The sequence below is a fragment of the Gallus gallus genome, chromosome 2 (genome assembly GCF_016699485.2).
Source record: "Gallus gallus isolate bGalGal1 chromosome 2, bGalGal1.mat.broiler.GRCg7b, whole genome shotgun sequence".
Taxonomy (NCBI): Eukaryota; Metazoa; Chordata; class Aves; order Galliformes; family Phasianidae; genus Gallus; species Gallus gallus.
Genome location: NC_052533.1, coordinates 93261228 through 93285365, shown reverse-complemented (window position 1 = coordinate 93285365; position 24138 = coordinate 93261228). Strand labels below are relative to the sequence as shown.

The 24138-nt window shown below is 34.1% G+C and overlaps 1 protein-coding gene across 7 annotated transcripts in view; it reads right to left on the bottom strand.

Annotated features, from left to right (window-relative positions):
• Positions 1–24138, bottom strand: part of RTTN (rotatin) — an 80630-nt gene that overhangs the window by 6687 nt on the left and 49805 nt on the right. For 6 of the 7 annotated variants that reach the window (XM_015282392.4, XM_025147287.3, NM_001256543.3 and 3 more), the window contains 12 exons: positions 23750–23942; positions 21811–21893; positions 15023–15134; positions 14079–14274; positions 12963–13053; positions 12191–12344; positions 11889–12026; positions 11190–11401; positions 7702–7807; positions 5141–5235; positions 2217–2294; positions 190–316 (listed from right to left, as the gene is read on the bottom strand). In XM_015282392.4, coding sequence (XP_015137878.2) covers positions 190–316; positions 2217–2294; positions 5141–5235; positions 7702–7807; positions 11190–11401; positions 11889–12026; positions 12191–12344; positions 12963–13053; positions 14079–14274; positions 15023–15134; positions 21811–21893; positions 23750–23942 — 1585 coding nt within the window. Of the gene's footprint in view, positions 1–189; positions 317–2216; positions 3051–5140; positions 5236–7701; positions 7808–11189; positions 11402–11888; positions 12027–12190; positions 12345–12962; positions 13054–14078; positions 14275–15022; positions 15135–21810; positions 21894–23749; positions 23943–24138 lie in introns of those variants that run through there. The other variant, XM_025147288.3, reaches the window with a different exon arrangement.

Genomic DNA, 24138 nt, shown 5'->3' with positions numbered 1-24138 from the left:
AGCAGAAGTATTGAATGTATTAAAATTAAAACTCTTGATAGACTTTGACGGACCAGTGATTTTATTTTCTGCTCTAACAGTAGTAATCAACATTCTTTTCCCATTATGCTTTTTTTCTGCTCCCTTTTTATGCTATCCTAATTATTCTTTTTTAATATTTTGATATATTACATCACAGAGAGACTATACCTGCAGGATAGTATGCAGTGTAGACACAAAGCAAATGTAGAGCTATTTCCATTGAGGAGTCATCTGTTAAAAGCCATGGCCATAGCAAATGCAGAACAGGAACAAGATGAGCTTTGAGTGCTGCTATCTATGAAAACACGATGAACAATTTATATTACTATATAAATACTATATTACTATATAATTAATACATTACTGAAGTATATACTATATACTTTGAAGCTTACACAAAGTGAGAAAAACAATTTTTTTTCTTACTCTGCCCCATTAGTTTGCTTTAAAGGACTGTACAGAAACATCTATGACTCCACAAGACAATTCTTTATAGATATTGTTCAGTTTTAAATATTTTAACTTTTATTTCAGTATATTTCTTTGAAATCATTTTTAGTGATATGCATGCCCATACTTTGCAATATATACCTTAGTATTAAAATATTTTGGTAGCAAATTCTCAAGTATACATTCCATATCCATATTTTTATTTCTGCACAGCTTTATAATACATAGTTACTGATAATTATCTGCTAGCAATTCAATTTATTCCTCTAAAGAAGTATGCCAGTAAGTCAAACTTGTTAATCTAGAACCACTCTGAAAAGTTTACATAGAATCACAGAATCGCTAAGGTTGGAAAAGACCCACAGGATCATCCAGTCCAACCATGACCCTTCACCAATGGTTGTCACTAAACCATGTCCCTCAACACAACATCTAAATGCTCTTTGAACACCAACAGGCTCGGTGACTACACCACCTCTCTGGGCCGCCCATTCCACTGCCTGACCACCCTTTCAGAGAAGTAGTATTTCCTAACGTCCAGCCTGAACCTTCCCTGGCGCAGCTTGAAGCCATTCCCTCTAGTCTTAACACTAGTCACACGAGAAAAGAGGCCGACCCCCAGCTCACCACAACATCCCTTCAGGTAGTTATAGAGAGCAGTAAGCTCTCCCCTAAGCCTCTTCTTCTCTAGACTGAACAATCCCAGCTCCTTCAGCCGCTCTTCATAAGGCCTGTGCTCCAGACCCCTCACCAGCTTTGTTGCCCTCCTCTGGACACGCTCCAGGGCCTCGATGTCTTTCTTACAGTGAGGGGCCCAAAACTGGACACAGTACTCAAGGTGTGGCCTCACCAGTGCTGAGTAGAGGGGGACAATTACTTCCTTGTTCCTGCTGGCCACACTATTTCTGATATAAGCCAGGATGCCGTTGGCCTTCTTGGCCACCTGGGCACACTGCTGGCTCATGTTCAGTCTAGCGTCAATCAACACCCCCAGGTCCATTACTGAGAGACATGCAATTATGCAATTTTAATTATTAAGAGACATGCAAATAAAGGCAAAGATTTATTCATGCCAGTTGTGATTATTCAAGAGATCCCCATTCTACAGCTACTCCAGTTAAACTAACTGGAACTCAAAGAGCAGGGAAATAAAAAAGTGCAGTTGTACAGAGCAAATAATAGAAAACCAGTTATCAATAATATCCTTCTCTCCTTCAAGATACCAACTCTGCAGACCCTGATAAAAATAAGGAGAACTCTCAACAATAATCTCATTTGATTTTGTTTTTCCTTGGTGTAAAGGAAATGGTCTTGATTCTGGAAGGGAAATGTTGCATCAGTGTAGCCAAAGCAATGGTATATGGGAACCATTTGGATAACGAATTGGTTTATGTAGGCCTGTAATTTATAGAATCACTGAATCACCAAGGTTGGAAAAGACCTACAAGATCATCCAGTCCAAACACCTACCTATCACCAATAGTTCTCACTAAACTATGTCCCTCAGCACAACATCTAAATGTTCCTTGAACATCACCAGGGTCGGTGACTCCACCACCTCCCCAGGCAGCCCATTCCAGTGCCTGACCACACATGGAGAAGTAGTACTTCCTAACATCCAACCTGAATCTCCCCTGGCATAACTTTAGGCCATACTCTCTAATTCTATTAACATGTTGTTCTATATACAAAAAGGGGGCTAGCACATGCCTTTGACAGAGGTACTACTGTAAGTAATTACTTACCTTGCATTCTTCATTTTGAAAGAGGCAGTTTCTAAGAAGCTGCATAGCACATCTTAACTGCTTTTTAAAGCTATCCTCCTATTTAGATAAAAACATTTGAATATCAACACAAAAATACAAGAACAATGCACGGGAAGAAAGATATTTCAAATGAGAGGTGAAAATCTAAGGTATCAATGTGCAGGTCACATGTCTTCCACATACTTCCCTTCTAATTTCAGGTTGAATTTCTTTCAGTTAGCTTTAAACATGCATACTTTCACTCTTCCTCCTCTCTCTTTTTAAGCCACAATATTTCCAGGGAGACTGAACTGGCCAAATGCAAAGATCTATAATGTAGAGCTCAATTTCTCTGACAATTAAAGAAGAATGGGATGGAATAATTCCCGGGTTTGAGTTGCACCATCCTAAAGCAGACATCTTAAAAAAAGAAGTCAGATAAATCACTTCCTAAAAGCACCCATTTAAAATCCTTGGGTGAAAACAAAGATAAACTATCTCTATCTTGCAGATCTCTGTATTTGGTCAGACCAATTCATCGATATATTCTCTCTGTCTTAGTTCACAATTCTTAATACTGGAAAGTTTCTGACCTTATAAGAATAGTACAAAGATAAATACAGACCTTTGGACAGTGAACTCTCATGAAGACTTTCAATTATAAAAGTGAAAAAAAAAAAAAATCTATCTTCATGGTAGCTCTTGTGACACTAAAAAACTAATAATGGCTTGACCTCTAACTACCATAAAGTTGATACATTAAACCACTTCTGAAAGATGACCGAATTCCAGTAAGCTTATTCAACCCAGGAGACTGTTTCCATATTTCTATATCTATATGCATAAAGGAAAAAAAGATATAAAGTAGGATTCATGCTTATTCTCCAGTAAGATGAAACAACAGTATTTGCTTATAAATCATACCATGTACAGTTGATGACATTTAAAGACGAATTACAAATGTATCTCAAAAAAGTTAATGAAAATCAGATGTAATAAAAAAAGAAACACACATATCCTCCTTTTAAAAACATTTCATGACTGGTTTGTCTCATTTTTAACTAAGTAAAATACTAAGAAGATCCTTCAAGAACTTCTTTATGGATTAATTTACTTAATAAACTCAAAAAGCAATAAATCCTATAAAACTCCCCAAGCTACAACTAATACTTAACGTGTAAGCTGCTAGCAGGTTAAAAAGCCTACAGATTGTGTTGATGGCACTATTTTAACTTACTTGCTTTATGCTATCTTGATTTTTACTAAGATCCTGTTCTGAGAGATTTTCTAAAGCTTGGCTATTTGTATACGTACGTGTACTTGGTTCGTATCATGATAGTTATTGTGACAGAAAAGGAATCTCAGGTCAAATGCCTCAGTTGCTTTGTGACTGAAGTTAGCTCAAAGATGTTTTTCCCAACAGTCAAAATAAGACAAAGAATTACCTCTGCTACCCTTACTTTAAGAGCTGTGCCCCAAAGTGGGCTGACAGGTGGTTTGTATGGCTTTCCCTCATGCAAAACCAAATTACTTATCTTTATGCACCACCACATACAAACAAGAGCACACTTACATATGCTACAGCAATTTACAGTCCCAGTTCAATGGGATGATTTTTTGGCTCAGATGTGCCAAAAAGTTTTCTGAAAATCTCTTTCAAAAAATTCTTCATTAAATATAAAAAAATCCTTCTGGCTAGTTGAGGTCACCTTTTTCAGAGCATTCTTTCTTTCAGATTTTAAATTCCTTCTACATTTACTGAGAAGCATATGCCCCCAGCTTTCCCCTTCTCAGCCCAACAAATATAAAAGAGGAGCAAACTCCAACCTCAATGGGAATACTCAGCAAAGGACACTTTTCAGTCTCCATCCCTTGAAGAAGGGATCATAAAGTGTTTAGGAGATCTGAAGATAAATCATTATGATCTTCAAATATCAGGGTCAAATTCCTGTAAGAGCTCACTGTTACAAAATGCAGTTTTACATCCTCACAAATCAAGCTTAATGTCAGTTTGTACCAATGCCAAAGAGAAAAATAATATCTAGCTTAAACAATGTACATCTATCCTGCAGAAAGATACTTTCTGCAATTGCAAGTTAATGTGGGATTGTATGAGATATCAAATTTGACAGCAGAAGTCATTACTTGTATTTTAATAATTCTCTTAGATGAAAATAGTAGAAAGCAGGCAGAAACTTATGAAACTGTTGTATTATAATAAATCATCTATTTTTAGATGTGGTAAGAAAGAGCTGGATAATAGATGAGTCTGATGATGGAATGAATGGAAATTAAAAAAGAAAAGCTAATAAAAACCTTGTGAATGGAGGGAAAAACATGGGAGTATTGATAGTGGAAGGAGCACATACATGAGGTAAACAAACTGATAAGAAGCTAATGACAAGGTCAGTTGAGTCTGATAAGAGATCAAGGCATCCAATCCAACTATGTAGGACAGAAAATGGAATGTAATTGGAAAACAAAGAATAGAAGAAGTTAGAGAATAAAAAACAAGATTTATATGCACAAGTAAAATGCACAGCAAGTTGTGGGATAGGAACGAGATTGGTGCAGGAAGAGAAGAGGAAAACCTGAAAAATGAAAAAGATTCTTGTGAAAACAAGGTGAGAAAAATGAGCTACACTGGGCAGGGGCATGACTGTTAAGGCTGGAAGTCCAACTCTGAAAAAAAAAAAAATCAGGTTTGCAAAATCCCTGTACTTGGGGATTCTTAAGGAAACCCTACTATAAAGATCCACTAGAAGCTGTCATTTATTTTCTTTTATCTGTGGCAGCTATCAACAGTACACACTTCAAGGAGAGAAAAAAAAAAAGCTAAAAAAAAGCTGAGAAGTGCCTTATCATATCAGTCATCTCGTTTTTTGTTGTTGTTGTTTTGTTGTTTGTTGTTGTTTTACAGTTACCTTTTTTTTCTGTGGTTTCCCAGGCTTTAGAGAATCCAAATTCAGTTGTGCATGAATATGTTTCATCTGTTCTATACAGCTACCTATCAGGTCAACTAGAAAACAAAAATGATTAATATTTAGAAGCTCATTCATAATCAAAGGAATTCAAAATACCTTGTAATGTGAATTTTTCAAAACAATTCAAAATAAAACTATAATAATAATAATAAAAACTAAGATTAGGTGTTAGTAGCATACAATAATATGGCAACAGACTTTCTGGAACAGAAGATATAGTTCTTACAAAGATGACGATTACTAGTATTCCCCTGAAGTTTAGTTATTCAGTTCTCCAAATTCTGCAAATTTTCATAATACCATCTCCTTGATATCAGGAAGTAACTACTACCGTCTCTGAGATGGATTGCACCTAGCAGAATGATCTCAAGAAGCAAGGATATTTTTGAGCTGTCCTGCAACAGATTCCTGTGTGGAGAATGTTTAAAGGAATGGATAAGGAGAGTGCAAGGGTGAGTTTTGATGATTTCTTCTTATCACCTTTTTTTTTTTTTTCCAATAATTCTTCATTTCTGTGAGTCACTGAAATAAGACAGACAGTTGACAAAGATGGAGACAGGCTAGCTTATGAAAATGAACTGGGAGGATGAGGATAGCAAATCATAACTCTTCAGGATATCTTCAACAAAGCTACATAGGAGAGTAAAGCTTTGAAAGGTCAGGGCACTCATTTATCTTACCCAAGTTTTTCCCCATCACAGAAGATTTGCTACATCTGAAGACAAAAAAAAAAGCTAAGATTCAGGTGGTTCAGAGTGAAAAATTTTATTAGTTTAATGGCATCCAGAGTTCTCAAAGTTACAACAAGATCACAGCATCATGGGATAATTCAAGTTGGAAGAGATAGCATCCAGAAGTCATATAGACTGAACTCGTATTCAAAGTAGAATCAGCTGTAAGACTAGACAAGGTCTACCTGGTGTCTTTTCTAGCTGGATTTTGAAAGTCTCTGTGGACAAAGACTGCATAATACATCTAGGCAGCCTGATCCTCTATTTGGCTGCCCTGAAAGATAAAAAGTTCCTGAGTGGACAGAAATCTCCCTCATTTCAATTTTTGCTCATTCTCTCTCATCCTCCTTTTCCACACACTGCTGTGAAAAAAAACTGCCTTCTTTACAACCTCATACATACCTGCAGGTTACTGTTAAGTCCTCCGCAAAGCCTCCATTTCTCCAGGTTGAAGGCCATTTGCCTCAGTATCTCCTCTAAGCTCCAGATCTTGCCCACCCTGTTGGCCTTTCACTGAAATCAGGCCAGTTTGCTGGTAACTTTCTTGTACTGGGACAAATCTGGATACATTATTCCAGATTTGGCCTAGAAGGTGCTAGGTAGAGGGAGATAATCTTTTCCCTCAACCTATTGGCTGTGCTCCTGTTAATATAGTCCAAGATGCTCTTAGTCTTCTCATATTCAGCCTACTGCTTATCTCAAGGTTCTTTTCTGTTCCTCGGGCTGCACAGTTTTAAGCTGTTGCTCCTCTCGAGGTGCAGGACTTTGCATTTGTGCATTTAAAAGTAGATCTTAAGAGCTGAACTTTTGATGTTAGAGCTATAGATATTTTCTGAACATTAATTTGAACTCCAGAACTCCTCTTTAAGACCTATGCTGTATCACAGCTAGGATTTAAAGGCTGCTTTAGCACTCATAGTGCTTTTACAGGAGTCAGGTCTTAGATGACTTAATGGGTCTTCAACAGAAGAGTCACCTCAATTGAAGCAAAGGCTGAGAAGACCATTAATACCTTGGGAAGTAGCAGGAAATAGGATTTGAAGATTGGAGTTTTCTGCCACTACTAGGACCAGACATTGAGTGAATATACCTAAGGTACACATTTCAGTGCAATCTAGGTTTAAAGGACCAACAAACCAGCAGAGATGGAAGTAATCAGAAAGCATTCAAGAGCAAAAAAAGGTACTTGTGATGATCAGCAAATATTAAATGTACAATATATGACAAACACAAATTAACTGGTAAATTCAAAAACCTCTGATTAGAGGTTTATAATTGTTTTACTACTGTACAGACCCTAGGAATGGAAGATATTGCACTGCAAAAGGAAAAAATTAGTACTTAAACTGAAAAATTGGAAGAATAAAACTAAAGAGGTAGGAAAGAATGAAGCTGTGAATAAGTATTTTCTTGTCTGGGTTCAGACAGAGCTGAAAATACAGAGCATACTTTCACTAACAAACCTCTATCGGCATGAAACAAGAAATGGATGAATTCTCTAAGACACTGTCAGAGCGAAGACAGTTTTGAATGGATGAAGATGAATAGTAAAAGCTCACCTGTCTTAACATACACGATATTTAACCACATTTTTCAACTGGTTACTGGATTTATTATTAATACATTTTAGCAAAAACATCTTAGCAAAAAAAAAGTCTCTGAAAACTAGGTATCTTGTTTTGACAAAGGGAATTAAAATTAGTAAAATATGAAAAACACCTGCAAACAGTTGGTTTGTAAAGCATTGATCATACATTTAAAAATGCTCACCTTCCAATGCATATTTCTGGGCATTTTTACTGACAGCTAATAGAGAGAGCAATGCATTTACAGCAACTTCTTTCAGCACATCCTTTGAAGATTTCCTTTCACAAACCTACAAATAAAGCAATTTCATTATCACACTGAAAAAAGTAATCATATTGAAAGTATTACCCATATTGTAAATATGCTGCCATAGTCTATATTCTCATTTTGATAGTTCATCACTATATTCCTGTCTAGAATTCTTTCATTCTCTCTCTACTTTTATGTTTATAGTTTATTCACATTGAAGTATTTCATCATTTTCTCTAACAGAAAGGAACAGAAACAAAACAAAAAGCAAACAACAAAAAGAAACAAACAAAAAAACCCACCTATTAGTTCCTAAAGCCTACTCCTCTTTCTTTTTTCTTAACATGCTACCTTCCTAAAGCCTAGGTTAATAATCTCAGCCTTCCTCAGATTGTTCCTAATACTTAGGCATACTATCACTGCCAACTTACTGATATACTTCCAGTGCAATGTTACTTTCCCTTCAACAGAATGAAGAAGCACGACATGCCAGTGAATTTCTTAAGAATAAAAATATCAACAAAGATAAAATTTACATACTCTTCCAGTGAGAGTAAAATGGCAGTTTGTCTTATTTCTGTGTTCCTGATTTTTCTTTCTGTGAACATGCAGTATTTCTAATAAGAAAACTAGAAGCTTCATAATTTCAAAAGAATATTTGAAGTCATATAATAAGATAGAGGAAAAGACCGAGAGCCGTCTGTGATTTATGTATTATCTGCTAGAGAATTTTGTCTGTCTAGCGATTTTCTCCCCAGATAAGTTTCCAGATAAGTTTCCAAAGTAATACAAAAAAGTTAGAATCAACACTGTTCTATGGTGAAAAAAAACTTATTTTTAAAGTTAGTCTAAACCACAGCATCCAAATAAAAGCTTAGTATTCCCAACGGAAATCTCATAAATATTTAGCCATATTACTACCTAAATTTGACACCATTATGAACATCACATGTACCATCTTTTGTTGGATTCAATCCCTTAATTAACAATTCTCTAACATATTTTTAATTTTTTAATATGCAATAAAATATCAATATTTGTTCTAGGGTTATCATTTATCAAAGAGTTCAATGGAATGAGAACTAAAGAAGTCAAGAGATGAAGACTAGCAAGCTAATAACTTGAAAAAGAAATCTCATTGATATAGACAACTGCCAGCAGATTAAAGCACCAAAGCAGAGACATGGGGCATTTTTGATCTAGCCATTCAAAATCTTTTAGCCGACTACATTTCTACTTGTTTGTATGTACATATATAAATATAAATATATATTTGTATATATATATATGTATAAATGTATAAAAATAAATATACATGAACTAAATAATATGTAATAAAATGTAATATATGTAATAAAATGTACATGTATATAATTGATATTTTAATAATAAATACAAAAATGAAACAAAACAAGAAAATCCACCATATTTCATTGTCAGTCTCCTTAGTATTTTCCTTTAATTAAAATATGTTGTGGGCAATTAGAATTGATTAAATAAGGAAGGTTAGTTGTACTAATCCTCAGGAGCTATGTTAGTCTATGCTGACTGTACACTATTTGAAGGGGAGATCACATAATTTATAAACATTTTAAATTTTGTATCAAGAAAAAATAAGGTTCTAAACTTGATATTTTATTTACCAATAATGGTTTTCTTATAGCACTTATTTCAGATTTTGAAAGTGCACAAACAAGGGCAGAAGTTTATATACACAAAAGCACCAAGACTTTTCAAAGACAGTAGGGTGTACATTAAGGAGGCTTTATGGAATAACGCTAATCAATTTAGCGCCTAGTCCTCTAATAGTCGCACTTGCAGATGTAAGAAAGCACTTGTCATTACTTATCATCCATTTTGTAGAATTCATATAGTTAGGATGTTAAATGGAGATGAATGATAGTTTAAAAATTTCTACTCACATTCTCCTTTGTGTTAGTTATTTGCTTAAGTGCTTCTCTTAGTGAAAGACCATATTTATATTTTCTGACATTTTAATGGCTTATTTTACATTATACGGCCTCTTTCAAGTGCATCACAATGACCACCATGGGAAAATAAATAAATGAATAAATGTAACTAAATCTACACACTTTGCTCTTCAGAAAATTGAAGCTGCTTCTTTCCCAATTCTGCCTTTTTGTTTTGTTTTGTTTTTTAATCACAGCAGATATATCATTTACATGTAGTATAAAGCTTCAGGAAGCACAGATTATCTTTTGAGCTCTTCTTTGAGGTAATTTGACAACAATTCAGTAACCACAGGAAGAGAGATAAAACTACACTAACACAACATTATTTTGTTCCTACCATTCAACATGCACTGATACACACTCAAAACATATTATAATTTTATATACCAAAATAGGATTAAATGTGACTCTAAAAATTACTATAAAACACTGACTGCAGAACAGTAGAAATTGTAAACTACATTACATGCAACTGAAACTTGTATCTTGTAGACAAATACTACAAAACAAACAAAACCAAAGAAACAAATAAAACCCCACAACAATAAAGAAGAAAGCATTAGTAAATTGAAGTGTTTCATTTTCAGCCAACTTTTTTAGTATGTTTAGTAATGGATCAATATTATTATTGCAAAGAAAAACTGCACATAATATAAAAAAGGACAATGAGTACGTAGACAGAAGAACTGCTATGTAGGGAAAGGTAAATTAGACAAATTTCTTGCATAACTTGTTTTATTCCTAAGAAAGGGATGATATTTTAACAATGTAAACAAATGAAGGAGGTTAAGGTTATTTCAGACAGAGCAAGGAAGTATAAATAAAAATATGAGATCAATATGAAATAAATAAATAAAAGACAGAACATTCAGAACGAGTTTCAAGAAAAACATCTTGCCACCAATATATAAGCTTGCTGGGAGATTCAATGAAAATATGCTACCTAGTCAATTTAAAACTACTTTAAAAAATACACTACTATGAAGTGTATTAAAGAACAATCACATTGCTCTTAGACTGGCAGAGAATTAACTGAAGGAGTTAATGGTCTGTTTTGATTCACAAAAACAGCTTATTAAGAACAATGATTCTGTCATTTACAATGAAGATAATTACAGCCTGAGCCATAACATCTCATAACATGTTTGAAGAAAGACCATATCAATATTTGGCCAAAGTTATCCTGTCATCTTTACTACAAAAGATCTTATCCCATGCTTTTGCAGCACAACAGTAATGTCCATGCAAAGGACTTCCCAGGAGCTGCTGCTTCACATTTGTTTCCAACTTATTTAATGAATTTCAAAAATGAATGTAATAGATGTGCTAGATGAAAGGTGCCCTGGTTCAAAATTAGAAACATTTCTTTTTAGGCAGCAACACTCTTTTTTCACAAAATACAAAAAAGCAGAAGTATATTATGCAAGCACAGAATGAAATTTTAAATACCTGAATAATTAATTCAGTAAGTTGAGTCATTGATGCCTGACATTCCTCAGAGTGATCTAAAAGAAAGCTAACAGTTGGATCCTGACGTACGCTCTGTTTATCTTGCAGTTGTCTTCTTCCTTCTTCGTTCAAAAGGACAGAAAGGAACTGTAAACTAGCTGTATATAAAGCTGGATGAGTGGTTGACAGATGAATACAATCACAAATTGTATCTGAAAGGTGAAATCATAAGCTTGAGTGACACTCATACCTTGGTGTCTCTAAATATATTAGAGAACCATGGTGATAAATATAAGTAATTAACAAAGGAACAATTAAAAAAAAAAAACCTCGCCTCCCCCCTGACAAACCACCTGCATAATAATCTTGAATTGCTGTAACCCTTATCTCACTCTAGAACTTCCACTTTCAAGTAAGATAAAAACAACAGTATCTTTAAAAGGAAAAAAAATGGATCATTTCTATCTCGATTTGAAAGTGCCATATTTGTTTAAGATTTAGAGCTAGAACTACTGTCCAACATATGAAATCAAGAGAAAAAAAAAAAAATCAGTCAAGCTTTCCAGGTACATTTATGTTTGTAATTTTGTATATGACATTGGAAATTACTTAAAAGGTAGCATGGTATGCCTTTCTCTTCTGTTTATTCATCTATTTTATTTGTTTCCAGGTTAAAACCCATTCAGAAAGAGTTATTACCAATTACTGCTGTACAATGACTTGCAAGAGCTGCCACCACAAATGGAAAAGCTATTTGGCTACTGTTCCACAATAATGTAGTTAGAAGGTTGAAGAAATCTACCCAGGTTTCATGAAGTGCAGATATTAACTCAGCATCTGCAAAGAGAATATAGAAAAATCTATGAATATAGAAAAATCTATTTATACATACACACAAATCTGGTTAGCTATGCCTGGAAACAACTGCTACTAAATGAAGCTGCTACGCAAACAAAGAGCTGCCTCTGTCTGACTATACTGGAAACAAAGTTCTTCATTACCTAGCCCACCTTTAGAGCGAATTGAGAGAATCATGAAGGCATTTCTTAAGAGAGGTTTCAACAGTTCATCCTGAACTACAAGCTGAGAGTCCACAAGTAAACATGACTTCAGAAGCCTGGACACAGATGATAAGTATTGAAGTAGCAATAATACCTGTTAAATATTTTCAAAAGATAAAAAATAAAGTCATATATTTGCATTTTTCACATTTTAAAAAAGTATATTAACTGGATTCCTAACTTTTTGAATGAATATATATCACTTACACTTCTTCCTAATGTTCTGATTATCTGCCTTCAAACTTATTAAAATAAGTTAAATTTGAGACAAAAGTAGTTCCACTGGCAATAACCCTTACACACTGCATACACCATAGCCAGTTGAGAACTATTCAAGTGTTCACAGGACTAGAACCAAAGTAAAGCTGCCAGATTTGTCATGGAAAATAACTGTCACTAACTGCATCCGGCTTGTACTTCAGTATTGTACAAAGAAAATCTATTACATGTTTACTGTAACTACAATGTGTTTAAAAAAAAAAAACAAAACAAAATTAGTATTCAGCTGTTTGATGGTTCTAAGTATAGTTCTAATACAGAAATTAATTTTTCAGTGTTAAGCATAGTGCAGTATTCTCACTTAAACTTTTTCAAAAGCACAAAGATTCACACAAATGTAACCTGTGGCAGTATGTTGGGCATATGTTAATAAACATAGATAGAAAACAAATGTTTCCATAATTAAAAAAAAAATAGCAAGTACTTCTCTGACCTGAGCTTTTACATGTTCTGTATGACATGGATTACCCAATGGAGCTTTCAGTTCCAAGACACACCTCTCGACCAGATTAGCACTTACAAGACTAAAACAAAATAAAGATGGTTAGAAATATACTAAATAATTAAACATTCTACTAAATTACCATTTTATATCTGAATATAAAAAACAGCACATCATAATTTAACTTTACTCTCTTAACTTTTTTTTTAAACAAATCTACTGTAATAATGGCAACTATAGTAGCATTCAGTTGTTTCATAATAGCTAGACTAATGTGAATTCCAATGGTCATTATCACATTGATTAAAATTCTTTATATTTGATTGCTTATTTTCTTTCCTATGTAAGAATAAACAGCTCTGTAATACTGTAAACTGTATCCAAATAAGATTTTTTTTTAATCATTAATTGCAGTATGAAGAGCAACTGCAAAAGCTCTTCAAAGCCTTAAAAAAAACAACCACGATTTTCATGCTCCACTTCATGATTTTTTAAACACTGTTTATAGATGAAAGAATTTGTTATGATGTAAGTGAAAACACGCAATATAATCTGAAGACTATTTTGAAGATGTTCCTTCTTTAAAAACAAACAAATAAACCCAAATCAAACAAACAAGAAAACCCATTACAGTCTCTGATCTAATACTTCCCAAAGCTGGCATACATTACTCACTCTCTTTTATTGCAACAGGCCTTGGCTCACCCTCAAAATATAGCTAGCAATTAAAACCAGAAAATTATAAAACTAATCAAACTGATCTGCAATTCTGAAGAGCTGAATATCACATACTGAGGTGTTAAATAAGAAAAAAAAACAAAACTCGGAGCACTCCCTCTCAGCAACTAAATGTCCACTGAGACCGTACACAGTACACACAGCAGTTCTGTAGAAGGTAGACACCACAGATGGTATCGCTAATTAATTCTATAGAATATATAAATATCCATATATTCAAAAATGCCAACAGGCATTTGTGAACACTCCAGAAGAAAGAAGAGATCAATGTTGTTAACAGTTACTAAGAAATACTGGTAGATCGCCTTTCAAACTTTTCACCTCTGTTACTATAACTTGTCTGTAATTCATCAGCTATTGACCTCATACCTGCTAAGAGCTGTTAGCAAGTCTCGTTGAAGGGCAATTCCAGTATCTTTTGGTGTAACAATCAGCAGATTGTGCAGAAGGCTGCAAACAGCTGACAAAAGTGCAGGTGTGACTACAGCACACTGTTTAGACATTGCAGCAGACATAGGAGAATCATGTTGACTTGGAGATGCTGTTGTGGTAGTATCACTGTGACCTAGCATATGTTTAATTAAAAAAAAAATGAAAAACATACAAAATGTACAAAAGATGAATTAAAGCAGCCTCACAAAACAACGATTTCTACTTTACATAAAATGTCCAAATATACTTAAAATATATGTACTTAAAGCGGTATATACTGGAGTGAGGGAGAAAAAAAGGAAGTAAAAGAAAAAAACAAATTAAATATAGAAAAGTATTATTTAAAATAGCTCTGAAATAAAATGTTTTTTCTACAGGCACTAATAATCATTAAATATAAATGGTAAATTTATAATGATATAAATTTGGCTTCAATTCTTTTCTAAACAAAAAGCATTTATATTTTATATAGATATACAGATACAGATTTAGACATGTCATCTACATAAGCTTATACACATTATATACATTGTATCATTCTACATATAAATCGAATCATATTTACGAACATATAAAGCTTCTCGTAGATGTGCATGTACATGTGCGTATGTGTGCAACTGCTTCACTGATAGGGAATGCTTTGAAAGGGTGACTGGATGACAGGAATGAGTTACACTTCAAGCAGTATCAACTATTTCTACTTCTGTCAAATTCATCTCCTTTTACAGGGAGTCTTTCACACTTGTTTTCTGAAATAACCATTAGAAGCATCGATGGTGAGTGTTCCAGTAATACACATGCTTTATACTCAAGTACAAATACTAGAACATTAGCAGGTCAAGCAGTAATTACTGTGCATACAAACTCAAAGTTTGACTTACCTTGCGCCATAAGCCGATTAACTGCAGTTTCAGGAATGAAACTCGTTGAATTTGTTGGGACTGCTGCCTGAAGCTCCATAACACTCCCTGGTGCTGGTGATACAGACAGAATCTACGAAGTGATAAAAAGAATATTAGTTGTTTCCAGCTTTGATAGAGGAGACTTCTATTTACATTTGGCTTAAATGGAAAAAAAAAAAAAAAGCACAAATTACTCGTAGCCAAAACAAATCTCATGACATTAGTTCATATATACATTATATATATACATTATATATATATATATATATATATATGCTTATATGTATCCACTAATAAAAATATTGAAAGATGAGTAATATGAACCAGCTGAAACATTTCAGTTAAAAATTAATCAGTGCTCATGATACTGGAAATTTCTGGCACTATGTAGTTCTGTCACTACTGAAGTCTCGTGGACTATTTTCTCTACTGAGACCATGAAGACTTTTGCATTTATTTCAAGACTTAAGAAAAATACCACAAGTGGGTTAGTCGTCAGCTAAAGCTGAAGTTCCAGAGCCTGACTCTGAATACTTGTCTTAATCTTCATGCGGTGAACCTTAAACGTGTTCATTGCATGCTGATAATATGAGATACTTACATCACATTAAATAATTTACCATGCCTTTTCTACCAGTTGAACAACTATATTATTCATCATATTATTAGTTTTGCATGCTTTCAAAAGGGGTTCTTAATGCGTTTGTTATGGTGTTTATGACCACAAGCTTGAAATCAGAAGACAGACTCCAAAGCTTAATAGTTTTGTGACAACAAGACCCGTGACCTGTTGCAGAATAAATGACAAGTACTGTTCATATCAGGTCATTTTTCACTTCTGTTAATTTTGATTCTTATCTAAACAATTCACATAACACATTCTTTTTCCGAGAATATCAATATATACCGTAAAGAATACAGAGCCTTGGGAACAGCAACGAAATCTCAGGACAGCCAGAACTTGAACAAGGTTCTTACTAGACTTATCTTCATAGTGAGCTTTCTAAGGAAGACTGAAGTATTTCAGAATTTTTGGTGATAAAATTTAATTAAAGTATCAGTTGAAATATTTCTTAACAATGGAAAAGTCAGAGCCAACTTAACTGTCAAAATATAAAAGACAGAGTAGGAAGAAAGGAAATCAGGATTATTCTCTTCCTACTCATTGTATTCTTGCAGCTAGCTAGGTCACTGCTTTCTAGGCGTGGCTTTGATTTTCTCAGGAGCACATTCAGCTACCTAAGTTCTCTACACGGTATTTTCTCTACTTTTGAGAAGGTTTAATCCCGCCATCCCACCAACCCTCAATGCCAGATGCTGCCAGGCTTCCATGGGACTTTGAGCAATCTGATCTAGTGGAAGGTATTCCCACTATTGGAAGAGGGGTTGGTGTTTAAAGTCCTTTCCAATAAAAACCATCCTATGCTTCTAAATGCAAAACTTTAGTTGAGACTAAAGTCCTTGCATGAACAGAAAGCTGGAGGTGGCAACCTCCAGCTCCGTTCCTCCCCATTTTCCTCTGGTCTCCCACTACTGTCCACTCTACAGTCCTGAATCTTTCTAATGAAGCATGCTCAGTGTTCTTCAAAAAAGCCAAAAGATTATTATAAGACTGAAGACAAGCTGTAGTAAGATTTGGGTTGCATATCTGAAGCCAAGGACATGCATACCTCAGATATCTGGGGTCACATAGTCACTAGGATATGCCTAGCAGTGTACTTTTATGTGGGCAAACAGCAGTGCCAAACTACACCAAACAATTCAAATTCAAACTTTGTTTAGATATATAATTAAAAAGCACATTTAATAATTTATTTCAAATGTCAAAAGTTTAACACTTGTTGACTTAGATTGTTACTAAAATCATTTATATGAGAGTAAATCAATCCATCTTGATGCATGACAAATTCTGCATGTATTTAGCACTACAATTCCAAGCATTCTAATGAATGACAAAAGGCATAAATCTTTCTTGAAAGTAACAAACTTCAAATGCAACCCCCACTTTTGAAACAAGTAAAATCGTGAAAGGAGTTATTACTATGTTGAGAGTCATCTTAAAGATATTATTATGAATTCATACAAGCACATTCATATGTTAATAAATAGCATCATTTAAATAGAATATTAAATTATGTTTCATGCAAAATCATCTAAAGACTTTTGGCAAATAAATAAAAAATAAGGTAATAGATATGTAAGAAAAAAATCAATAGAAGTTTTATCTGGTTATAAAAACGTTATATTCTTGCAGTAATATGACATTTATTTGTAATTGCTTCACACTGAGATATGGGTTAAAAAACTAATCTTTTCGCTATCTTAACAGAATACATGTAGTAATACAACAAAGTTATTTCCATGATGTTATGCCTTCCAGGAAATAAAAGATATAACCACTTCTATATATCACCTTTGATAAGTATCAGCTGGAGGTCTAGGACGTCATGTCCACAAAAGGATATTGGCTACTGCCACCACTCTTTTTGGGAGCAATGAAGTGTTCTGCTGCTTAATAGCAAAACAACAGATTTTGCAAGGGAGTTTAATGGGGTAAAAAAAAGTTGCATGATGGGGAGACAATGACTGCAGGCTAGAACAATTAAAAACGAACACAAAACTCATCACAGTGAAAACAAGTTTCAATGGTTGAAATTGTTTTACCGTTTATCTACTAGACATGAATAAAAGTTCTTTTTTTAAACTAGTATACAGTCCTTCTGGTATTACTTTAATAGGTTTGCCATGATTAATTCTTTTTTCAAAGGTTTAAATTGCTTAGCTGTAGAACAATTTGGTAACCACAGAACCTGAAAATAAAATACACGTTATTTATAAAATAGGACAAAGATTTCACAGGTAAGAATGGTCATGACTTTGCTATTTGGGAAATGTTTTTAGATTTTTAACCTGAGCCATAGCTTAATTTTTAAATAACTGCTCATTCTGCTAAGCAGCCGTGGGCACAGAACAGACCTAATGTATTTACACAGAGTAAAACAAGTTTGTGTGTATATGCTGTGTAGTGTTCTCAATTATAATAATGAATAGAAACCAAATATATTGGTTAAAATAAATTCTGTGTAATTATAATAATGATTAAGTAGTAAATACCATAAGAGACAAAACATAGTTATTTCCTCAGAACAGCAACATCCACAGTTTAGTTTACAGAAAAATAAATTGGACAAAAATATGGAATCCACTGAGATCTTAAAGACACAAATACGGCATGTATCAGTCAGAGCATAAGTAATTCAGCTCTCCTGCTGTCTTTTATGTGACCCTGAATCATTGATTTCATTCCCACATTGCCATTCTTCATTCTATAAATTGTGTAGAATTGTACTGATAGCCTTTAAAGACCTCTGTCAGACTACTTTATATGGTAAAGTAGAAGGAAAATAATAGTTTCTGCTACGAATATACCTGGTTTTTAATTTTCTGTTTTTTTTTTTTATTTTTGTAAATCTGGAGAAAAAAACAGGGGTGGGAAAAATGATGAAGCCTAAAATTAACTTAGATATTATTTTCACTTAAAATTATGTGAAAAGTCTTTGGCAGTGGATAGTTCAATTAAAGCACAGATTACACAAAATCTGAAAAAACTGAAAAGTAAAACTGTTTTTTGCTATATGTCAGAATTTGTTTCAAATACATTAAAAAAAGAATCCAGCTGTCTTTAATATCAATTTACAGAATTAAATGAAAACCATCACTTTGGTTTCCAGAAAGATCTTCAGGATGTGGCTAATAGAAGCAAAAAGGAGTTGCATCTTCCTAGATTGGTGTTTATGCAATGAACGAATGTAGAAATAACTAAAAGAATAAAAATAAATAAATCAGGAAAGAGTTTCCAACATAAGTATTTTTACCTGCAACTCACGATTACTTGGTGGCTGTTGTCATCAAATCAGTATCATTCAGAAAAATATTTTTCCCTCAATAAGGCCTGCAAACTTCTTTTTGTCTGTGATGGGGAAAGTATGCCACCTAGTGTACTGCAAATGATTATATCCCTATATTTTTAAACTTTCGTTAATGACTTCATACAAGTACTTCTTTGCCTTGTACATCAAAATGGAAAACGTTAAGCCAACCAGTAAGAAGTTAAGTGTGGAGGTAATTTATAAGAGGAATAAATTGTGTCTGATTGCAAGTAAAGTTTGAAGTTTTTTTAAAAACTATTTCCAAATTTTACTAGATAGACACTTAATAGACATTAACTGCACTCTGAAATACAGTTTGTATTTAGCCTCAATTCCCTTGTGTCTTTCCCTTCCTAAATAAAACCAGTATTGGAATATCAGATCTTCCTATTTCTCCTTCCAGCTTGCTAATTTACCGAATATCATGTTAAGCACTGGTATGTTTTTTTAAGGTCAAATAAGACAATCAGTAAAAATAAGTTTACAGCTGCTAAAAGAGTTCATAGTGCTAATCAACGTTCAAGACAAATGAAAAGTTATCTTCATGACAAGCAAGGGTTTTCTGTGAAATCTACATATGTATCACATTTATTTAAAAAAAATAACACATTTTAATATTACTTAGAACAGTAAGAGCATAATCCTACTAAATACAAAGTCTACAACATCTGGAAGAGTGATACAAATGAGTCTATCATCATATACTTTCAGCTTTAGTTAGTTTTGGTGGTCAATTTTTTAAATGGAACTGTAGAGCTAAGCCTTTACATTAAACTATCATGTGCTACTTTACACATATAAACAAAAATACATTAATTTGACCTAGGAGATTCAAAAGTACTTCTTTTTACACCACTCAAGCCATGATATAATGAACTCTCCAGCCCTTCATAAGAACTCAAGCACAACTTTAAGTAGATCAAATAGTCAACTTTAGTAAGAACTGCTGAAATTTAACTTTCACCTCAAGTAACATGAACAAAATGTGTTCAACTTCTTTATGAAAGTAACATTCTATTCAGTATGAAGCAATTCGGAAACATTGAGCAGTTTCTATTTAAATGTGTGTGTGTTTTTTTTTGTTGTTGTTTTTTGGTTTTTAAGTATAATTTGTGTAAGCATCAATTTCCTGATTTCTATGCAGTCAAAGTATTTGTTATATCAGTACATCTGTTTAACAGAAAAGAAACATCTGAGTAATTAGTTCAAAAGTAATTATTTTCAAAGTAAAGACAGTGCCCCAATATTCTGTAATCAGCAAACTTAAAATTGCCCTACCCAAATAACACTTTAATAAAATAAAATGCAAATTAAAACCACACTACATTTCTATGTGTTGGTTTTTTTTTTTTTTAACCCCAAAAGAAACACAAACCACTATAACAATACAGAAACACTAAGGGTGCCTTAAGTACTGACTTTCAGCAGTAACATTTATTAATCAGGATCATTTTAACTGAAATGTGAAACAGTGAGCATGAATACGACCTATCATGTTCTTAATATAAGTATTTTCTTTCATAAAAGAATACAGTGGTGTAGGGGAACAGTTAGGTCATAGCATGAAGGGGTGTGTCTGGCCCAGGGAGCACAGGCAAATTGCTTGCACCTGTGCTTCCCAGTGTTCAGAAGGGGTGCACCCAGGGTGGAACCGTGCTGAGCTCAGGTAAGGGCAAGACACTGAAGGGAGAGCAGCTCTTGGGCCTAGGCTGCTTCCTGAGAAGGAGTACTACATAGACAGAGCTTCCCCTTCGCCAGTTGGGTGACTTCAGCTCTTCTTTAGATATATGACTATTGGTCTACGGCAAACACTTTACTTGGTATTGCCAAGAACTTGTCAGAAACAATTTTGCTCCTTTATAAGCAGAACAAGTGGAAAAAAACCTTTGAGATAATGTTATTACATAAGTAATTTTCTTACACTGTATTTTATAATACCTTTTAAAAAACTTCACTTAGCTGTGACAGCTTTGATATTTATACTAGCTGTAGTATTGTGACTTTCACATTACATTAGATGATTATTCATACATCAAAGAACTTCAAACAAAATTTTAAAAATGGATTGCCCAATGCAATACGTTAGTTTTGTTAGAGTTATGTTGAGCCTTTGAAAACTTATAATTTTTACTAGGTAACTAATGGATATTATAAAAGCTTTAACCATTGTCTCATCTAGTACTGTAAATCCATTCTGGAATTGGAAGAATATACTTTTTGCTTCCTCTTCCTTTGCATTTGATATTTTAAAAGACAGTAAGCATTTAGAGTTTTTAAGTTCAGGAATCACCCTGTCCAGAAACAAGTTTCATCCACTTTCTTACGTCTTTTGCATCTATCTAGAGGCACTTTCATACCTTAGAAAAACACTACGGAATCCAGTATTTATTACGACATAAAATGCATCTTCAACCTAATATGCCTCTGTGGTTTTCACTGTCCCAGTTTTATAGCTGCATAATCTAAATACAGGTTCTTTCTAAAAGGATGGTTTGAATAAAAGCAGAAGTGACGGTTACAGACAAAAATGACTGCATTTTGTCAATAAATCTGATTATAGAGTAATATCTGTAGAGTGTATCTTCCTGGTAGTAGCTGCAGAATTTAACATTGTTCTGTGCATTTAGTTAGATTAGTTAAGTGACTTAAAATTCAACATCCTAAAACTAATTCAGAATTAATTTCAACTTAGTTTCAGCTCTTAAACTAAACTGATATTTAAAGTTTTTTCTTGCATTTACAACAGTGTTAATTTTCCTCAAAGTATATCACTAGTAACATTTAGCATAGTTGGCAAAACTAGTGCATTTGGCATAAAGAGGTTACTCTGGAAGTTACCATAGTTTCTGATGTTGATTGAGAATGTGAAGATGGGCTCTGACTGGATAGAACCTTCCAAAGATTAAGAGAATCATCAAAATCTGTATGGAGGAGAAAGAAAAGAACATCAGAATCAAACAAGCATTCCTCTTACTGCAAGACCAATAGAGAGCATAACTCTTTCAAAACATTTTTCATGCTATAAAGTAGCTAAGCAGTTATTCTCAAATGTTCAAAATATTTCAGAGTCTCAAAATACTTAAGTTTTTCTACATATTGTACCACTGTAGTATTATCCAGTAAATCCCTTGAATAAACAGAAATTGAATTGAATCAACCTTCTGATATAACAAAAAAGCATGGGAAAAGTTACATTTAGCTCAAAGTGCAGTTACATAGCCTTCATTAATTTTAAATAATTCAGATTTATTTAAATGGAATAGGCTAAAAGTACTGATTTTGGGATCTTACAGTACAAACATGAGCTGACATCCTCATCCTCAAAAATCTTTAAGTTCATGTTTTAAGAGAAGCAATTTCAAGTGAATCAATACTCATAAATATAATGAAGGTGAAATCAACTTGTAAATATTTCTGAACTAATAGTGATGAAAATCCTATAGCAGACCTGTTAGTAACAGACTTTCAGGTTTTCATACGTAGAAAAAGATTAAATCAACAGTATAGCACCAGATTATACAGGCTTAGACAGGCATACTCTTCACTGGTTAAAAACTTGGCTGAATGGTCTGGTCCAGAGGGTGGTGGTGAATGGAGTTAAACACAACTGGCTAACAGTGATGAATGCTGTTCCTCAGGGGTCAGTCCTACTTAATATCTTTATTGATGATCTGCATGAGGCTGTGAATGCCCACTCCCTGGAAGCATTCAAGGCAAGGTTGGATGGGACTTTGAGAAACCTGGTCTAGAGGGAGGTGTCCCTACCTACAGCAGGGGGTTGGAACTAGATGATCTTAAAAGGGTCCCTTCTGACCCAAAACAATCTGTGATTCCATGAATTGAATGCATCCTCAGTAGTCTGCACATGACAAGAAGTTGGGAAAAAGTGTTTGTCTTCTTGAGGGTAGGAATGAACTACAAAGGGATCTGGGTTTGAACAATGGACTGACACCAACTGCATGAGGTTCAACAAGATCACGTCCTGCACTTTGGTCACAACAACCTCATGCAACACTACAAGCTTGGGACAGAGTGGCTGGAAAGCTGTGTAGCAGAAAAGGATCTGGGGTGTACTAGCTGACAGCTGGCTGAACAAGATCTAGCAGTGTGCCCAGGTGGCCAAGAAAGCAATGGTATCCTGGCTTGCATCAGAAATAGTGTAGTCAGCCGGACTGTAGAAGTGCTTGTTCCTCTGTACTCAGCACTGGTGAGACTACATCTTAGGTACTGTGATCAGTTTTAGGCCCATCTCTGCAAGAAAGACACTGAGGAGCTGGAGTATGTTCAGAGAAGGGCACAGTCCAGATTATTAGGAGTAGCTAAGGGAACTGGGCTTGTTCAGTCTGGAGGGGGCTCAGGTGGGATCTTATCACTGTCTACAATTACCTAAAAGGAGGCTGCAGTAAGGTGGGGGTCAGCCTCTTCTCCTGGTAATATACCTATGTATTTTTTCTTAAACTTTGACTGTACTGCTCTGTCAAAGCCACAAGTGTAAAAAGTATTTTACCTCTAATACTTTGCAAGGTAATGCACTGCAGAACCAGTTACATCTTTTTCCATCTATAAATTTTTTGAACATGTAAAAAACAGTTCTGAGCTTTTTCTGAAATTTGTTGAATCGATGATCCACTTATTCTTAGAACTCTAAGGTAAAAATTGAACTTGAAAACATTTACATTCATGGCTAACATATTCTATTTGAATTCCATCTTTAATATGAATTACTTCACTAGATGTTACTTCGCTAAGTTAAAAATACAAGATTAACATAATTTACCAGTTGAACCACTTTTCTCAATGATGTGGTTGTCTTCCTTGGAAGAATTCACATCAAACATGTAACAACCTAGGTAACAGTGTTTCACCATCTGAATCAAATGTTTGTAAAACTGACAGTGATGCAAAAGAGCCTTAAGTGCAGGTTTTCCAGTCTGGGAGAGGCCGGTTTCTTCATCATGTACACAGGGTCCCTGAAAACATGAAATTCACAAAATGAATTTCTTTAAAGGAATCTTTTACATAAAAATAAACTGGAAGCAACAAACAAAACACAACTTTAAGCCTAATACTGTTTGTCTGTATATGTATGGCTGTTTTAAAGATCAACAGATTCTAGCAGTCAAATTTAGATGTTGAGACTGCGCTAATTTAGAAAGTTTTACAAAA